We start from the raw sequence: 20006 nt of genomic DNA, 5'->3' as shown, positions 1-20006 counted from the left end.
AACATGCCTTGGGGGGGAAAAAGAAGAAGAAAAAACACTTTCTGGTGTGCATTTTGAGACGAAACAATGGCACTAACATATTTTAAGATGTCAAGGAAAGTTGCTTTCAGTTAAAACAGTCAAACAGGCATTTTAGTCTGGGACTAGCTTTTCTGTGAAACCGGCCATTAGTGTTTTTTTTTATTATTATTATTAATCCCCTAGCTTTAGTTTTATTATATGTGGCATTTATATATGTTCGGAATGAACCATATAAATAATTAAACATCGTGGATGCCGCGTGATAAGGGGATCATAAACAGAAGTCTCTTGACGACGGCTTGTGATTGGTCCGTTGCTGTCAAATCTAGCCAATCATGCTGCGCAGGAGACGGGACTTGTCAGAAAAGGGGTTGTGAAGATGGCCTGATTGGACCATTTTATTTCTTTGGGTTGGACGAACGGTATAACAACACATTCCATCTGTCACTCACACTTCCGGATGCCTCTACCGGGTAAAAGATTAACCTTATTTAATGTATCCACGCATTTAACGTTCAAGCGCGAGCGCGTATATTTTCAGTATCATTTGTTTTTGTATGTATAGACTTCAGCACATGCCGGTTAATCACTACAGACACTTCAGCATGAGATTTTGTTCCATTTCATGTCAGTCAACTGATTTATTTTTGATCGCAACAATTATAATCATCACATAGGAAAATACAATGTCTCTATCACGCAAAACAATGACTTTCGTCATGAACGAGGAACGAGGGGGATTAAATATCACACTATAGTCGATTAGTTTGTAAATGGACTAAAAATGTTGTAATGTCAGTGATGTTCAGTGAGTGGTTTACTACAGTCTTATAAACAGAGACCATATGCCACGCGCTCTTCAGTCTGATAAACCACCATATGGCCCAGGCGTCGCGTTTAGTCCTGTTTCAATCCGATTAACTTGTTGAACAAACCAGTCGCTTTTCCCTCCGAGTACTCGGGCTGTTTCCTCATTGATTACACCTTAGCAGGCTTTATCGATAAGTTGATGTAGTAACAGCTATTTATATTTACACAGGTGAAGTTTTAATAAACAGGAGCCGGTCTTGAGCACGTGCAATGGCTGGAAGACCCGAGCGAAGATAGAGCAGAAGTGTAGTGCCATGGAGGATGCCCAGTCCAGACCTCTTTCAGCTCACTCCACATACTCACAGAGGACTGAGGATGCAGCCTCCGCCCTGGGAAATCATGCTGAAGTAGGTTATTATTCAGACTTCCCCACTTTATGCTGCTTTTTTGGGGTCTATTTTGCTGTAAAATTGGTTCTATGGAATGGGACAGTTGCCTTTATTGTTGTTATCTTACCGAGATGTTATGTATCCTCACAGCTGATCTCAAGACTTAAGGGACAATATGAAAGATGTAATACTTTTTAATAACCTTAATTTAGATAATTAACAAACATTTTAGTGCTTTAGATCAGTAGTTCATGTACATTCAAATATGAATAAGAAAATACAGTGAGTGTATTGACAATATATTATTCTATATTGCATTCTAGTTTGATTGACTGGAAAAATGATTACAAAAAAATAACATTGGCATTTTTAAGTATTTTGGTATGTTCCCGTTTACTAACAGCAGGCAAGCAAAAATAATGTATTTTTACATTAATTTATTTTTGTTTTCATTTGACATATTTTTCCCCCCAAAATCCTTTGTTTATATCCAGGTTTACGTCACCATGAAATCAAAATGAACAGTTCTTATTTTTTATGGAAAAATGATTGCAGTATTTATTACTAATGACTACAACTCGTACCCTCGTAATCTAATCAAAATAACTTCCCCTTCCACATTCAAATGACATCTTTTCGGTAACACTTTATTTTAAGGTGATGTACACGTTACTACATGTACTTACTATAGTAATAACATTAAATTATGCGTAATTACAAGTACCTAACCCTAAACGTAACTCTATAGTAAGAACATGTAGTTAATTAATATTACTCAGTACTTATTTGAGTAAGTGCAATGTAACTACATCTTCTTAAAATAAAGTGTAACCATCTCTCCTCTTCTCTGATGACGTGTTTACGACAATGCAATCAAATCTCGATGGACAAAATCAAGTCCCGCCCCTACATTTTTTCTTCGAGTTCGAGAAGCCGTTCACTCGGATATACGTCACAATAGGGAAAGAAAGACTACCACAACTTCCGTTTCTTGCCGACTTTAAATTAAAACAATAGATGTGGTCTCAGACTTTTCTATTCTATATTCTGGATTGGTTAAAATATCTGCAAATTTAGATTTTGCTACTAAGATCACTGCTTCTCTTTTCACTCTTCATTTTCTCATACAGCATCACCTTATTGTCAGTCAGACAGTCCTTGTGGTTCCGAAGCGCTCGGAGAGCCCCAATCTGAGTATGACTGAGGAGACGACGTATGTCCCACGACCGGTGTCTTCAGTTGACGCTTACACCAACACAGACCCTCCGTACGAATGCTGCCCTTGGTTGCGCAGACTATGCCCGTGCCCACCCAGAGGCCTGCTGGCTGCAGTTATCACCAAAGGTTAGAACAGAGTCTATAATCTTCCAAAACCTGATGGTAGAGATTGCATGTGCACTACACTGTAAAAAAAAAAGTTGCTTCCTTCAATTTTTAAGTACAATCAACTTGGATGTTTAAGTCATTTTAACTTAAATTACATTAAACTGATTTAAAAAAATGAGTTGAATCTTGTATAAAAAAAGTTGAAAATTGCTTAACTTATTTTGATGAGTTAAAGCAATGTAGAAACATATGTTGTCATAACTTATTGATCATATCACTTTTTTTACAGTGTACCATTCAATTTTAAAGTCTTGTAAATTCTAAATGCTCACCAAGACTACATTTATTTGATCAAATGTAACTCTGCTTTCCATTTATTACTTAAAGCACACTTTAAAGGTACAATATGTAAGAATTTTGCATTAAAATATCCCAAAATCTCAAGGCCAGTGTTATATATTTTGTTAAGTTGATTACTTACAATATCCCAAATGTTTCCAACTATTTTTAAATCGTGAGAAAATTGCGATTTTAACCAAGGAAACGGGGCGTTAGAGCAGGGGAGAGCTGGGAGTCGCCAGTCAATTGCGTCATATCCGCGTTACCCTCGGTTTCCGCTCGTACTGCGTGGAGTCCTGGACAAATGCGGAAGTTGTAGTTGTAGCGTCTATCAAGCTACAAACTTTAGCTTGTTTCTTGCAGTCGTTATGGTACACAATTATTCTTTACCGATTGCAGCTGGTTCTGTCGACAAAGCATGCTTAATTTTATATTTTCCAAATGTAGCATTCGGTAATAGTTATGTTTATGTAAGGAAAGTGTTATTGCTTTAGATTTGTGTTTAGTTTATTGACATTGTTTATCACGTCTGGTGTTTATGGCCATGTAAATAAACATAGCATGTGTTATACATAAAGATTAATCAGTATTTTGGCAAATGATGTGGGCATGTCCGAATGTACTTTTACAACAATTGTTTAGAACACGTAAAACTGCGCAGCGTTATCACAACAATGAATTCAACAAATACAGTAACATCTATGATAACCAATTTAGTATTAAACCTTACTTTTCTTGCGGTTAATTCATTTTAATGAAATAAAAGTGTGATGAGGTTTAAGAGTCAGGAAGGAAGAAGACAGGGGTCAGCGTGACTGGGACTCGTATTTTATTAAAATAAAGCAAAACAAACAAAAGCCGCGCACAACGCGCATTCACTGTGGCGACGGCACAAAACAGTTCAAAAATGAGAGCTCGGATCCACCGGTTTTCTTTCTCTGCGTCCAATTTTCTCCCCAGTCTCTCTCTCGTTCCAGCGCGGCTTATAAGCGGTCTCTCCACGCCAATAATACTGCAATAAGACACAGGTGTTCGTCATTTGCACTTGACCTACTTGCTCGTCTCTTCTCTCTCCCATCACAGACCGCGCTGATCCACGCCCCCCTCGCCACAAAAAGCATGTCATTAAACGCAACATTTATAAAAATAGAACTTAGCCTCATCCATGAACATGATTTTTCGATTCCCGTCTGACTGATTTACATCCATGGTGAAGTTTAAAACGACAGTTCCCATCATTCCACGCTCCTTCACATCGTCATCAAGCTACGCCGTTGTTGTTGTTTGGAATGTAGCGCCCTCTAGCGGCAAACAATTCTTGCATATTTTGTACCTTTAAGTACTTCAATACCACCACAAAAACTACTAGCCTAACTAATAAGGTTCAAACATTTATTAAAGAAAAGTGAACAGTCATAAAAAAAAAAAAAAGATCAAATACACTCATTTAAAGCATAGATAAATATAATATAACAAAGTTACAAATAAAGTGAGGTCTAACTGTAGTGTAATCAGTTACAGAAATGTGATAATTAGGCCTAAATGCAAAATAACACTATAGTGTTCACTGTATAAATTAAATATAGATTAATCTTTGTTAAAGCTGTGTTTTGTGGTTTGATTTCCGTATTGTTCTAAATATAAGACGACCCTGATTATAAGACGACGATGCACCTTTTGGAAAAAGTTTTTTTGATACAAAAAAAAAAAGCTTTTATTTGAAAATAATTTTCATACTGCATATTTTTCATATTTAATTTTTTTGTTTTGAAAGTATGGTGAATACTGGTAAAATTTACTAACGATCACATTTAAAAATAAACACTTTTTGGCTTACCATAAAACTAAGCTGTAGCCCATCTGAATTATATAACAAATAGGCTAACTTTCTCATAGTGAAAACCATGTAGCCTACCAAAAGTGTATTAACAGTAGAAGTGAAATCTTATTAGTTTTGAAATCAGGGTACCGTCTTACATTTTAAAATCATATTCGGGGGAAGTCTGGTCCCGTCAGTGAGGCACGCAAACATGACAGTCACACGGCTCTTAGACGGTAAGCTTTTCTTTGACTGTTTGTTTGTGTTCTTTTTGCACTCGCGATCTTCTAACATGTCACTCTGACACACCGTATTTCTTGGCACACTCGTTTTACGTGTATTTGGCGCCACTTATAGTTGCGGGTCTATTATTGACATAAAATTCTAAACCCTGAATATAAGACAACCGTGGTTTTTCAGATGTATTTCTAAGAAAAAAATGTCTTATATTCGGAAAAATACGGTAACATACATTAATGACAGCAGCAGGTATTTATAGGTTGCTGTCACTTTAAGAGCGAATGTACGGATCCAATATAATGATACACATTCAATTTATTTCTCAACCGTTTATGTTCACTTAAGACTTTACCGACTGTTTACGACAATACTTGCCGAGGCGGTTATTTTGACACCATTTTTTGTGTATGTGTCCGTTCAGAGATGCGAAAGAGTAATCAATTCGCTGTTCTGAAACGCGCCTCTTTGTGTGTGCGCGCTTCGGGTGTGTGTGCAGCTATGCTCAAAGATAACAGCGCACGAGTACTGAATTGATGGTTAAACCGTGATGGCCTGGTCCGTACGGATCACGGATCAACTACGATCAGTTTAACCCCTACTTTTGATTAACGTAAAGCATCCTTGCTGAATAAAAGTAGTAATTTCTTGGAAAAAAAATCTTACTGACCCCAAACTTTTGAACAGTGGTGTATGGTAGATAAAAATGTATTATGTTTACTAAGCTATCTGCTGGAAGATTGAACCCAGTATTTGTTTGTTCTTGCAGTGACCATGGCCGCAGTGCTCTTTGGGGTGGTGTGGTCCATTACAGAGAAGGAATGTCTCCCGGGCGGAAACCTCTTTGGCATCGTGACCTTGTTTATTTGTTCCGTAGCCGGGGGAAAGCTGTTTGGACGCATACACTTGCCGCACCTGCCACCTTTACCTCCCCTTCTTGGTATGAGCAATTTTTAACATATGCAGGGGAAAAATTGCAATTGCAGAGACTGTAAAGTTTTGGTAAATATGACCGCATTTTAAAGGTATAGTGGAGGATTTTCCCGAATTTTAGAAAAGAACCGCCCTCTCCACTTTTTGAAAAAATGCACATGCGCAACACTCTACCTGCTCCCCAAAGGGAACGCCTATTAAACGTGTGCACGAAAGACGGCTAGCATCGCTAATCATAGCTTACATTAACTTTTACTAGCAGTGATTTTAAATGGATTTCTCCAAATAGCATGCCAAACTTTACCTGTCGAGTAGAAACTTCGCGACTGAGGCATCAGTGGGAAGCCCAACCTGTGCTTTTAGCGCACGCCAGTGTGTGCAATATTCTCCCCAAAACACTCTGGTCTTGTTTCTTTCTTCAGAGGCCTTTCTCTTCTTGTCATACAATTCGTAGACACTTTTTCTCTTGCGACCCTCAGACATTTTTAAAAAACCCGGTGAGAACGGCGAGCTTCAATGAATGGCTGAAACCGTAGCTCACCACACATATACACCTGAAAGTGCGCATGCGCAGAAAGCGAAAACTACCTAGGGACGAGCACGTACGACGGCCTTACGTAAACATATCACCAGAATGATTGACAATTAGGAGGACCAATAGTCTTGATGATCCACCCGGAAAAAGGAAATCCTCCACTATACCTTTAAGAAAATAATGTCAATCTTAGGGATGGAAATTTAACCCCTTGCATACTTCACAGCATATACTATATACTTCCTGTTATTTTTATAAATATGTCCATCACAATATTTCCGTAGTGAATAAAAAAAAAAAGTCTTTCTGATGCTTACTTGGATAAGAACCTCATCATCTCATTCTACCTCATCATCTTCTACTTATTTGAAAGTTAACATGTACAAGTATGGGGTCTGTAAAATCAGCAGGGATCTACTATTTGGATCAAAAGTGACAGTAAAGACATCTATAATGTTACAAAAGATTTCTGTTTCAAATTAATGCTGTTCTTTTGAACTTTCTATTTATCAAAAAATCCTAAAATAAATGTATTGTAGATTCCACAAAAATATTGAGCATCACAACTGTTTTAAACATCGAAAATAATAAAGAATATTTCTTGAGCACCAAATCACCAAATCATGTGACACTAGTTATGTTTCCATCCACCTATTTCATGCATTTCATTTCATGAATTTTGGGTTATCGCATTAAAAAATGCTGGATGGAAATGTGCATAAATTCTATAAATGCGCATTAAAAAATATCTGTGCTCAGTTGAGGCGGATCATTTTTCGGTCTCAATAAGAAGACATGCGCATAAACTACGATGGAAACACATTTACTGAATAAATCCCTCAACGCGCAAAAACAAACAAACTCTGGACTAACCAGCTGATTAATTGAATTTGCACAGCATCTCAAAAGTTGGTTTTGTTTTGTTATTCTGAAACACCTGAGCCAAAGTCTGTTATCAAAATAGTTGGGTATCATTACCTCCCTGTCTCACACTATTGCGATCCCAAGCATCAGGCATCCGCCTCCGAATGCAAGATAACATGACCGTGTTTATTTGCGTCTGTGCAAGTAATTTATAATGTACAAAAAAAGAGCCACAGTTTCTTCCTCGTTTGCAGGAACTTCTAATTTTATTACAGATATTTTGCGCCAATGTCCCAGAATGTGACCATTTTGTTCACTCAAACACATGGGATTGAAACAGTGCTTTATTCACAAATGTTTAATGCGATATTCCAATTTTTCTCACAACTTTGGATGGAATTAGCTACTGAAGACTGGAGTAATATTTTTTTTATATATATTTCACAATATTACTGATATTTTTCTTTATTTTTGTTAAAAACAGAGTGTAGCCTCGATGGGTATAAGAGTTTTTTAACTCTACATGCTCTACAGACCCCACACTTTTCAACGGTAGTGTATAATTTAATTTTCCCCACAGCTCAAAGATAAACAGACTGTGTTATTCTTTTTTCCTGTATTGACAAAGTCGTCAGATTCAGTTTCAGTGTTATGAATAACTATGGGATTTCTGTTTGTGTTATTTCACTCTGTGTGTGTGTCCGCAGGCATGCTGCTGGCAGGCTTTATCCTCAGAAACATCCCTGTGGTGACAGATGCTGTTTACATTGATGTAAGATGGTCCGCTTCTATGAGGAACATCGCCCTGGGTGTCATTCTGGTCAAGGCTGGTTTGCAATTAGATGGCAAGGTATGAAACTGCATCAGCCCGAGAAGATTTGCCTTCAAACTCTTTCAAAGTTCAGCCAACTCAATTGTTTTTTTTATATCCATTTCAATCCCATATGACTTTTCATTTAATGAAGGTTGTACAGTAAGAAAAATTGGTTTCACTAAATTGTTTTGTACTAACATAATACTTTTATGTGTGCTTCAGGCTCTGAAGAAGCTGAAAGCTGTGTGTTTACGTTTGTCCATGTTCCCTCTCACCTGCGAGGCAACCACTATGGCTGTGGTCTCCTATTTAATACTGGGACTTCCATGGATCTGGGGCTTTATTTTAGGGTAAACCGCTGTTTCTGATAAGATAAGAACCTCTCTGAAAGGTTTGCTGCTACCAACTCAATAGCTCTGCTTTTCTGCTCTGTAGGTTTGTTCTCGGGGCTGTTTCTCCTGCTGTTGTGGTTCCGTCCATGCTGCTTCTGCATAAGGAAGGGTACGGTTTAGAGCAGGGTATACCTACTCTTCTCATGGCAGCATGCAGCATTGATGACATCATTGCCATTACCTGCTTCACCACCTGCCTGGGCATAGCTTTCGCCACAGGTACGCCAAAAGACTAAATGTAACAAATACGTAGGATATTCCTAAATAAAATAAAATAAAATAAAATAAAATAAAATAAAATAAAATAAAATAAAATAAAATAAAATAAAATAAAATAAAATAAAATAAAATAAAATAAAATAAAATAAAATAAAATAAAATAAAATAAAATAAAATAAATGTTTAGAATAGATGACATTGTGCTACATTCTAAAAAATACTTTGTATTTACACCACTATTCAAAAGTTTGGGGTTGGTATTAAATAGTTTTGAAAGAAAAGTCTCTTATGCTCACCAAGGCTGTTTTTATTTAATCAAAAACACAGTAAAACAGTCATAAAAAATTAAAAAAGTTATTTATTCCTGTGCTGGCAAAGCTGAATTTTCAGGAGACAGAGTCACATGATCCTTCAGAAATCATTCTAATATGCTGATTTGGTGATCGGGAAACATTTATTCTTCTTTTTTTCTATGCATGAGTATTTTTTTTTTTTTTTTTAGGAAACCATGTTACTTTTTTTTCAAGAGTGTTTGGAGAGTAGAAAGATGAAATGAACAGCATTTATTTAGAAAAATCTTTTCAAACAGTAATGTCTTTTCTGTCACTTTTGAACAATTTAATGCATTAAAATATGACTTTTAATAGTGTATGTATAAGAATTTGTATATTTTGGGTATTAACGCATACAAATTTAAATGTTTCTGAATATGTTTTTTAGATGCTTCTTAGATAGTGTCCTTTCTTAAGGGCTGTGTTTGAAATCGCCCATTATACCCTCATTCACTATTCCCTACATTAGTCCACTGATATAGTTCACTTAAAGGAGTGAACGAAAACAAGTGAGCAAATTGGGCCACTGAGTGAGCCGAAAGGGCTGCTGCTTTTGCGAAGTTTGTGCTTGCTGTTTAATAATAATTTGAAACTGGGCAAACTGCAGCTCCAGTAGTGATGAAAAGATCATGTTAACTATGCATAAATCTTTATTAAACAATATAATAATCAGTTATTCAGGTATTTATACCTGTTTGATATTATGCTGTACCCACATTGGACCAGTGGTTTGGACAATAGATGGATGATTCAGCTGCTGGCACCATCTTCTGGCGAGACGCAGGAATTAATTTTACGTGACTCTCACAGTGCATTATGGGTATTCTCTAGCCATTGAGCGTACATCAGTTGTACACTTGTCATTCAGGATTGAATGAGTGCACTCGATAACATACACTATGGTTTCGGACACCACTACAAATGTCTGTTCCCTAAAAAAAAAAGCCATATTTAAGGGTATAGGTGGCGATTTTTAACTCAGCCCAGGTTTTATCATAGACAGTATAAGAAGTGGACAGAGCCATCTCATTGGAACTCAATTGAGACAAGTGAAGCCCGTTTTTAGCACTCAAACTAAGCTTGATGATGTGAGCAACCTGTCTGACAGATGTAAATATTCTAGTAGCTGTGCGTGCAAACTGCCAACGTTATCTTGCAAAGACGGCGAGCTTGAGCAAAGAGTTCTTTGGCGTGAGTGAGCAGGAGTAAGTATTCTGATTAATTATTTTGACAGTATAATATATCTATGGGCTTCTCCCTTGACATCCCCCCGATTGCCTGCGAGCTTCTCTTCCTGTCTGTACGGTAATTTCTCTACTGTGCGACAGAGAGTCGAGTGGTTATGACGCAATCGTTAGCCTATTTTTACAAAAACTGTTTCTACAGGGCCATAATGTAACATAGAAGGTAATGGAGCCCATTATACATTGTCGTGTTTCTTTAGAAATAAATAATGGACAAATGGAGTCTTTAAACGCCTCAGATGTAAAGTTATTCGCTGTCAAAGTGACGCCAAAATGAATTGGAGTCAATGAAATGCTAACGCAAGTGAAGTTCTGCTACAAGATGGCGGCACGTGGCCGGCTTCAACTTCCGGTCGATGGATTACCCGCCTGGGTTTTATGGATTTCTTTGTTGTTAGAGGTCCAGTTTATATTAATGCTCTCTGTTGCCCTCTGCAGGCGCCGTGTGGTTAAATGTGCTGAGAGGACCACTGGAGGTGTTAGGTGGTGCGGTCACTGGTGTGGCCTTAGGGTACTTTCTACGTTACTTCCCCAGCAGAGACCAGGTACGTGAGCAGCAACTTTTATGATTATGAAGGTCATGTTGAATTCAAAAACTGATGTGGAGTTGATGTTGTCAGAGGTAACAGGTTTCGTGATTGTTGATGATTTGTGTGTTTTGTCTTTCCACATAGGGAAACCTTGTGCTGAAACGTTCGTTTCTGGTGTTGGGGCTGTCTGTGTTTGCATTGTTTGGCAGTAATGTGGCCGGGATTCCTGGCGCAGGAGGTCTTTGTACACTGGTGCTGGCGTTTGTGGCTGGAATAGGCTGGGGAAAAAATAAGGTCTGAATCTCTTCTCCCAAACACACAATTTTTACTAAAATATCAAAAATAGCTGTGAAAGAGAAGAGAGTTTTGCCTACTTTCTTTCTCATTCGCATATTTATACACACTCACATTTTTTCGCAACAACAAAGTAATAGAAGTAAAAAAATATAAGAGTGTGACAACACGTTTTCTAAGATCACATGTTTGATTTCTCTGTGTATGTGTGTTTCAGGCACTTGTGGAGGAGGTGGTGGAAAGGTTTTGGCATGTGTTCCAGCCTCTTCTCTTTGGTCTCATTGGTGCTGAGATTGTTATTAGTACTTTGGAGGTCACGACTGTGTGTGAGTGTTGTTTTAGTAACAGAGCTGATTGGGAAACACTCGAAAGGGCTTTTCACACTTGAAGTAGTTAAAGGGATAGTTCACCAAAAAAAATGGAAATTCTGTCATCCTTTTCTCAACCTCAAGTTGTTCAAAACCTGTATGAAGTCCACAGTTTTTTTTTTTTTTATCAACTGTTTGGTTACCCATATTCTTTAAAATATCTTCTTTTGTGTTCAGCAGAAGAAAAAAAGTCATACAGGTTTGGAACAACTTTGGGTCTTTTCTTCTCTCCAGTTGGCACCTTTTCCATGACCATTTAACATTTTTCCTTCAAATGCTGAAACTGCTTTTTATACAACACGCAGAGTGTCTGTGACAGTCCAAAGCATGTGAATATAAGGCACGGGATTGGTTGGCAGTTGCTAAGCATTTAGCCGTAACATTCTAACACTGCACACATTTGGCACCCCATGCAGGGTTATCAGCGCAAAAGCAGTGCTAAACCAGCTCTGGAGCAGGGATTCATATCCATGGGTAAAAAGAGCAGATAACGCCGCTTCTAAATTACAAGTGTGAAATATTCCATTATACAGGGTTAAAAGCGGGACTTAGACTGATGATAACCCGGGATTAAGCGCAGTGTGAAAAGCCCTAAAGTAACTGGGATGTAAGCAGTGTGCACATTTGCTACACTGAATGTGTAATGTTACAAACATCCAGTTGATCTTCTCTAATGTAATATGTCCTCAGTTCTTGGTATAGCAGCTCTGCTCATCGCACTCACGGTACGGCTGCTCATCACTTTTGTTTCGGTACTGCGAGCGGGCTTTAACCTGAAAGAGAAAGTCTTTATTGCTCTAGCCTGGATGCCGAAAGCCACAGTACAGGTAAAATTGCCTAGTATAACAAATAGACCTTCTATTTTACTTTTGTTTTATTGTCTTTATCCTGCACCCATTCCTTCTGTTTCTTTGGACAAGAGTGAGCTAAATGATAAATAAAAATGAAATGCATTTGTAAGTTCCTAACAGAGCAATCCCGTTATGTCATTGGTTTCAGGCTGCTATAGGCTCTACAGCTCTAGACATGGCACGCTCCAAGAATGACCTTGAGCTGCAGAGGTACGGCATGGATGTCCTCACTGTGGCTGTGCTGTCCATTCTCATCACTGCTCCTATTGGAGCGCTCATCATCAGCCTGCTCGGCCCTCGACTCCTGCAGAAACCAAAGAACCCTGAGTGGGGTGAGATATTTGTACACACACACAGACACATTGGCCACTTTATTAGGCACAACTGTTCAACTGCTCGTAAAGGCAAATACCTAATCAGCCAATCACATGGCAGCAACTCAATGCATTTAGGCATGTAGACATGGTCAAGACAATCTGCTGAAGTTTAAACTAAGCATCAGAATAGGAAAGGTGGCATGGTTGATTTATGGTGATTTAAGTGACTTTGAACGTGGCGTGGTTGTGGGTGCCAGACGGGCTGGTTTGAGTATTTTCAGAAACTGCTGATCTACTTGGATTTTCATGCACACCACATCTCTAGGGTTTACAGAGAATGGTCTGAAAATGAGAAAATATCCAGTGAAATGGCAGTTCTGTGGGCAAAAATGTTTTGTTGATGCCAGATGTCAGAGGAGAATGGCCAGACTGGTTCGAGCTGGTAGAAAGACAACAGTAACTCAAATAACCACACTGGAGCCACTTCTGTCAGCTAACAACAGGAATCTGAGGCTACAAGTCACATGGGCAAACCAAAATTGGAAAAACATTGCCTGGTCTGATGAGTCTTGATTTCTGCTGCGACATTAGATGGTAGGGTCAGAATCTGGAGTAAACAACATGAAAGCATGGATCCATCCTGCCTTGTATCAGCGTTTCAGGCTGCTGCTGGTGTAATGGTGTGGAGGATATTTTCTTTGCACATTTTGGGCCCCTTAGTACCAATTGAACAATGTTTAAACATCACAGCCTACCTGAGTATTGTTGCTGACCATGTCCATCCCTTTATGACCAGTGCACCATCTTCTGATGGCTACTCCAGCAGGATAACGCACCATATCACAAAGCTCAAATCATCTCAAACTGGTTTCTTGAACATGACAATGAGTTCATGATACTTAAATGGCCTCCACAGTCACCAGATCTCAATCCAATAGAGCAGCTTATAATTAATAATATTTCAAAATATTACTGTTTTTTCTGTTTTTATCAAATAAATGCAGCCTTGGTGAGCATGAGAGACTTCTTTCAAAAACATTAAAAATAGTAATGTTTCCAAACTTTTGAGCGGTACTGTAGATATTAGTGATGCACCAATAGTATTATACTGATTTTAACAAACAACAATTAAAATAGATTACTGTTTGATCATGTTTTAAATTAGCAAAGTTAAAAAAACGCATGCATTAAGATATACTAGCTAGTTTATTTCTGCATCATCAAATCATCTTCACTGAACATGGATTGGATCCATTTAACATTCAACATACATAACACAAATACATAACATGACATACAACATAAAAAATATACATTTGAAATAAACAGTGCTTTTCAGGTTGGTCTAACAGTACTTTTCACATACAGAAATTGAAAAAGGTAATCAAATGTAAGATAACACTGCTGTATTAATTCTCGTCACCCCCCTCAACCTGCTTCCTTAGTGTTTTTACACGTAGAAAAGGCGACAAAACGCATTACATTGTCCAGTTTTCTCCCTGAACAATGATGTGAGTTACTATGGCAATTCTCAATGCATCATGAATGGCCTACAGTGGCGAAATTGTTCACAATCGTGACAAAATCTAAACACTATTTGTGTGGTGTGTGTGAGTGACCGTTAAGCTGCTATCTACACACTCACATGCTCAAAAAAAAAAAAAAAAGGATATGAGATATGATGGTTAGGATAATGCCTCGAAAGTTTGCTGACTTTATATATTTATATATTTATTTATATAAAACACACATAATGTGGATGACAACTACTCCATTTAGATAAACAAGCCACATGAGATGCACATGGAAATGTATCGCCACAGCTTGGAGAATTTGCATGCTAGCAGGACACCCTTTGTCCTGTTTCACTCTGCGTTTGCTTTAATGTTTGTACAATGCTGTCTCTCAACTTTGCTAATGTGTTAAATTGGGGAAAATAAATCCAGCCCCTTTAATGAAGACCAGTAGATTCAGTTTGCTTCAAATTCATAAACCTGTGTTTTGTGCAAAAAAATTATATTAGCACACACAGTATCTGTGACACTAAAGACTGGAGTAATGATGCTGAAAATTCAGCTTTATCATCACAGGAATGATTTATTTTAAAATGAATTAAAATAGAAAACAATTATTTTAAATTGTAATAGTATTTCACAATAGCACTGTTTTACTGTATATTTGATTAAATGAATGCAGCCTTGGTGAGCATAAGCAACTTCTTTCAAAACATTAAAAAATTGTAGTTTCCAAACTTTTGACAGGTGCTGTTCAAACATTCTTCATTGTATTAAATGCGTGCATTGTTTTAATTGTCATTTTCTGAATCGCAGCTGTCAGTCAAGGTGCTCTGTCTGCATCAGGGACACCGGTGACATATGAAAGTGCCCTGTGATGTTTCTGGAGTGCTTCTGGGAAGTGACACCCCAGCGTTCAAGGCTTCTGATCATCCTTTTTGTCCTCAAAGTTTGATTCTCAAACTCATTATTACTACGACCCTCTGAAGTCAGAGTGCAAAATTGGGCAGACATGCTTCTCTGATGAAGAAACCCCAATTTTTTTTTTTTTAAGGTGAATGAAAATCCCTTAGAACACTTCTTATTCTCCTCTAAAATGTGGGATTTTAAAGGATTACGTTATGCTAAGGATTGATCATTTTTAGCACTATCGAGTACAAAAACTGTTGTTTATGAAATATAGAAATATACCAGATATTAATATATCAGTCTGCAGCGACTGCATTTTAGTGTTACTGAAAGTCATGTAGTGGCCAGTGTTGTCATGACTATGTTCGGAATGGAACACTAGCTGCTTTTACTTGCTGTATATACTGTAGACAGCCTTCTAGTTCCATTTTTATCGTTAAAATGTCACACAACCCGTCTTTGGCTGATGGCACCAAAAAAACGGTCCCAATACTAACCAGTAAAACATTGATTTCTTGGTTTTTAGAAAGTATGCTACATAAACATTTTTAATTTTTAAATGTCTCAGTATCTGGCAGTCTGATCTGATAAAGAGGCTAGAAAGTTCAGTTCATCCATCAACCTGGAAATGGAAGGTCAAGTTGCAGTACACATACATTTTGGCAAATGTAGTATTTCATCCGAGTATGTAGGCTTACAGAATACATATTTTGTATAAAGTAACTATTCCGAACATAGTCACGGACCTACATTCTGAGATTCAGAGTTTTTGCAGGTATCTTGTCAGCCCTGTTGCACATACAGTAGTCAAATACTGTGGCTGCAAATATTCTGAAGTCAGTTTGGAGCTCAATTACATTTTGTGTTTACAGTGGAAGTAATTTTAGGACCTAAAGAAAGTTTAGGATTTTTTTTTTTTTATTCTTTTTTTTTTAATTAGAAGTAGAAAGAAAAATCATATTTCCCTTTGCACAGTTCATGTTGTTATTTTTTCATGAGACATATTTATTGTGAATTATTATTATTTTTCATAAAATGTGTATTTGATTGTTATAGACTCGTGTGAAGGGAACACTATTAGTGGATTAAGTTTGCTGCTTAAATTTTTACAAGATTTTGTATTGTGGTTTTGTCTCAAAATAGAGTATTGGTAATGCTGCATACAGTCATTCTTACTTTAAGCTATTAAATGACTACTGTTAAGAGTATTAGACCTGTATTTTTATATTTTATGGTGTATGTGTAGTTATTTTAATTTTTAGATGTATTGCTGCAGAAAATGAATGACATGCATTGTTAGTAAATGACAGGCAAAACACCCTGCTTGCATTTGGAAGCATATCTTGTTATATCATCTAAGGCAAAGCAGATGTAAATAAGCATCACTGTTACTTTAAAGACATGGAGCATCAGTGTAGTGGAGTTGCACTATTGTGTGTTTTAGGAAAAGTACACAGAAGAAATAAACAGACTGTTACATGGCAACACACATTCATCAGTCACACTCAGAAAAATTGAGTAAAAATTATTTTCAGGAAGATAAAACAAGTTTGGTTACCTTTTATTTTATAAAAGTTGTTAGGCACATTCCAGTTATCATACAAATGTAATTTTCTTGAAAACATCTATGAACAAGAGTATATAAAATACAAAACCAAGTGCCACAAGAAAAAAAGATTGGGATTGTCAAACTATTTATAACTTTGAATATGAAGAATAGCGCACATACTATGAGTTGTAATTGTCGCAGCATGTTGGTTCAGGTGGACAGAGAAAAGAGGGCACATTTCTTTGATACATTATGATAAATGTTGTAATATATGAATGATGTGTAATAATAGCTGTGACCAAAGTGCAACGGGAAATGTCTGTAGGTATACGAACAAAAGTCAAGTTTAGTATCCTGAACTTGAAAATGTTAAAATAATTTAGCAAACATTTTAGAACTATTGTCGGTTTAGGAATAATGCTGTGTCGAAAATGAAAAGCATAAGCAAATCCTAATAATGTACTTCACATTGAAAAGTTAAAAGTATGATTTTTGTTGTTGTTGTTGTCTTCTTACAAAATGTCAAACGCACATAAAATAGTATTAGTACAAGGCAACTTAGTTAAAACTGAATCTAGATGTAGATTAAGATTGGAAAAGACACTTTCATGGCCACAAAGATTGATTAGCGACGATAACCGCCATTTTTCCTTATGGTCCTATTATATTGCACACAAAAGTCAAACTACATTTGCCAAGTAAAACAAAAAGAAACACACAACGATGTAACAAAAAGTAAATCACAATAAGTTGGAAAAAGTTTGGGGTAAGTACAACAAACGAAATTACAGCAAGTTTTTCCATGGAGAAAAACATGCATTAAAACAAAAACTGAAATAACAGAGTTTTGTCCTACTCCGAGCCAAAACAGGCGGGCTACAGAGTCTTCTTCTTAAGAATAAGTGGACCAACGTTGTCCCCCGTCAGCTCATTATGCTTTATGTGCGATTTATCGCAAACAGGAAACTGCAAGATAAGAGAAAACAAATTAACTGCTGATAAGTGACAAGGCTTTTGACAAAACTCACGCTCTCAAAGAGGAAGCAGAAAATCACACATTTCCACACACAAATTAACATTTAAAAAGGGGTCATATCATAAATGTTTTATTAATTTTATATATATGAAGAGTTCAGATGCAAAAGCCTCTAAGTGCCATCTGAACTTTTCTTCTAGAATTATCATTTTTATCAAGCTCGTATATTTAAGTTCAGTAATTTCACTTAAATGACAACTAATAGGTAATCTTCATTGCCATTTAAGTGAAATTACTGAACTTAAATATACGAGCTTGATAAAAATGATCATTCTAGAAGAAAATTTCAAATGGCACTTAGAGCATTTTGCATCTCAACTCTTCATATATATATATATATTCCCCAAAGCTCCAAGTATAATGTTAATCAAGGTTTTGTTTTGTGCCAATAAGTCAGAATTTAGTTGTTCCATATTAATTTCCCCCTTTGGTGCTTCTATAGCATGTTTTGATAGTTGAACCACTTTACCGCAAAAGTTCTAGGAAAAAAAAAAAATCACCCACTTAATATTACCTTGATAAATTGATTTTCTACGCAAAAATGTTTTTCTCTCAGGCATTCCTACCGTTTTAGATCGCCAGCAGCGACAGTAACAAACATTTGGAGTCCTCAGGTCCTCTATGTCGATCTCATTCACCACTCTAGGGTTTTCTTTTTGGATCTTCAGATTTATTAGACTGTCTCTTTGCTTTTTCTTCTTGGGCAGGAAGGGCCGGATGGTCAGATAACCCAACAGAGCCAAAATCCCCAATAATGGCAGAAGCCGCAACCACTCTGAAACTGAGACACAGTGTTAGAACTTATGATATACTTAATGACAACATAGTGAGAGCTCTTCTGCTTACAGTGGAAAAATAAGTGCATGTCAGATAAAGTAATATTCAGTGATTAATACACTTTTTATATTTGCCCACATGTGCATTAGAGATGAACTTTTGCATTACACAATGACAGTTGCTGGAGCCTGAAGATTGGTCATTTTAGGTATCTGTACAAAAACTTTAACATATTTAACTTACAGATGCAAATATTTCTGCATTTCTTGTGCCATCATCTATAATACTACAATAAATCATGTCTCTTAGAGGCAAAGCATGCTACCAGATGCTTTGCGTGTTTTGTTCTTCACACATTTCTAAAATAGACACCGGTCGTTACTTTGTAGAATCACTTGAAAAAAGCACTGCCTCATGAGAATCTTCTCATGCAATTGTATGAAAACAGGTGAAAGACAATACAAAAACATGTATTTTTTCCTACCCAGTAACACGTGCAGGCAACCAATTACTTATTATGCGTTATTTGAGTGTTCAATAGATGCAAAACATAGACACATACAGTACACAACTCTTTCCATGAAGGCATGCGCGCGTAACTTTCCACCTACGCTTGTGACATTTTGTATGATGATGAAACACATACCTGTCAGTCGCGCAAAATCTCCGATTGATTCTGGAATGGGCAGTTTCTTGAGGTAGGTTGGAAGTTGCATTTTGATAATCCTGGAGATACTTTCTAACACCATCTTGAATGACTTTGTGCGCTTCCAATTGAGAGACCCAACAGGAGGATATTTCCTGAGAAGTTCTACGTCATCGCGTTAGTGCACTTGCGTAGTCGTTTCCGTTTGCTCTTGAAGAGCGACTATTCAAGGCTGAAAGAATATACGTAGTTTTGACTGTGAATAAGCGTAAGTGCAGCACGCCCCGTAAAAGCGTCAACCAATCACCATCTGCAGAGTTGGTTGAGCGCGATTGGCTCATCTCTCACCGCGCCACTTGCTTTCAGTTTTTAATAGCTCTTTACTTTCTTTTGTACAAGGAAAGGGGTCTGGACAATATCAAAGAAATACTATATAATTAATAAAGTCAGAGATGTATCTTTTAAAATATCACACAGAGTACTGTTAAACAATTGATAGATTAGGATAGATTTCTCCAACATTCCATCAAGAACCTCCCTGTTTTTTTTGTTTTTTTTTATACAATTTGAGTTGCATGATGTAATTTAATTTTTATTATAATTTTTTTTTATTTACGTTTTTGTACATAAATAGCCTGACATTGCTTGCATTCAATTTATTGTAAATTGTAATTTTACTCCTGGCACAATTCATTCATTCATTCATTCATTCATTCATTCATTCATTCATTCATTCATTTTTAATGTTTAATTTGTACAAAATAATTCATTATTTGTAGTTCTACCCCCAACCTATTCACATACATTTCATTTTGAAAAGAAAATGGAGGCTATTCAACTTTTATTTTTGCCATCATGTGGATCATTAGTAGACTGGGTGGTCATGTTCACAATGTGTCTTTCTGTCTTCTTATTTCTTTTCATTTAACCCCCCACAAAAT

General features: G+C 36.9%; 2 protein-coding genes across 3 annotated transcripts; one reads left to right on the top strand and one right to left on the bottom strand.

Annotated features, from left to right (window-relative positions):
• Positions 1–477: 477 nt before the first annotated feature.
• LOC309495213 (sodium/hydrogen exchanger 9B2) lies at positions 478–17116 on the top strand. Of its 2 annotated transcripts, XM_082164865.1 has the most exons (13): positions 478–494; positions 1061–1238; positions 2351–2564; positions 5711–5881; positions 7981–8123; positions 8310–8437; positions 8523–8698; positions 10713–10819; positions 10949–11098; positions 11316–11424; positions 12157–12293; positions 12466–12649; positions 14965–17116. In XM_082164865.1, exons 2-13 carry the CDS (start codon positions 1146–1148, stop codon positions 15024–15026), a joined length of 1674 nt encoding a protein of 557 aa, XP_082020991.1. In that variant the 5' UTR covers positions 478–494; positions 1061–1145; the 3' UTR covers positions 15027–17116. The 2 variants fall into 2 exon arrangements, with proteins under 2 accessions (XP_082020991.1, XP_082020990.1); XM_082164864.1 differs by lacking the exon at positions 478–494 and having other exon boundaries at positions 815–1238.
• cisd2 (CDGSH iron sulfur domain 2) lies at positions 16603–19261 on the bottom strand. The gene is made up of 3 exons (XM_082164944.1): positions 19066–19261; positions 18209–18423; positions 16603–17572 (listed from the first exon to the last, which is right to left on the bottom strand). The coding sequence occupies exons 1-3, from the start codon at positions 19166–19168 to the stop codon at positions 17483–17485; spliced, it is 408 nt and encodes a 135-aa protein (XP_082021070.1). The 5' UTR covers positions 19169–19261; the 3' UTR covers positions 16603–17482.
• Positions 19262–20006: the final 745 nt, after the last annotated feature.

This window comes from Leuciscus leuciscus (genome assembly GCF_965113295.1).
Source record: "Leuciscus leuciscus genome assembly, chromosome: 3".
In the NCBI taxonomy this organism is placed as follows: domain Eukaryota; kingdom Metazoa; phylum Chordata; class Actinopteri; order Cypriniformes; family Leuciscidae; genus Leuciscus; species Leuciscus leuciscus.
This window is presented reverse-complemented; position numbering and strand designations above follow the sequence as displayed.

Coding starts and splice junctions, on each gene's coding strand:
- LOC309495213 (XM_082164865.1), top strand. CDS start 1,146: ATGGAGGATGCCCAGTCCAGACCTCTTTCAGCTCACTCCACATACTCA. Junction 10,820..10,948: donor ACTTCCCCAGCAGAGACCAG/GTACGTGAGCAG, acceptor CTTTCCACATAG/GGAAACCTTGTGCTGAAACG. Junction 11,099..11,315: donor TAGGCTGGGGAAAAAATAAG/GTCTGAATCTCT, acceptor TGTGTGTTTCAG/GCACTTGTGGAGGAGGTGGT.
- cisd2 (XM_082164944.1), bottom strand. CDS start 19,168: ATGGTGTTAGAAAGTATCTCCAGGATTATCAAAATGCAACTTCCAACC. Junction 18,424..19,065: donor AGATTTTGCGCGACTGACAG/GTATGTGTTTCA, acceptor ACTGTGTCTCAG/TTTCAGAGTGGTTGCGGCTT. Junction 17,573..18,208: donor GCTGCTGGCGATCTAAAACG/GTAGGAATGCCT, acceptor CTTATCTTGCAG/TTTCCTGTTTGCGATAAATC.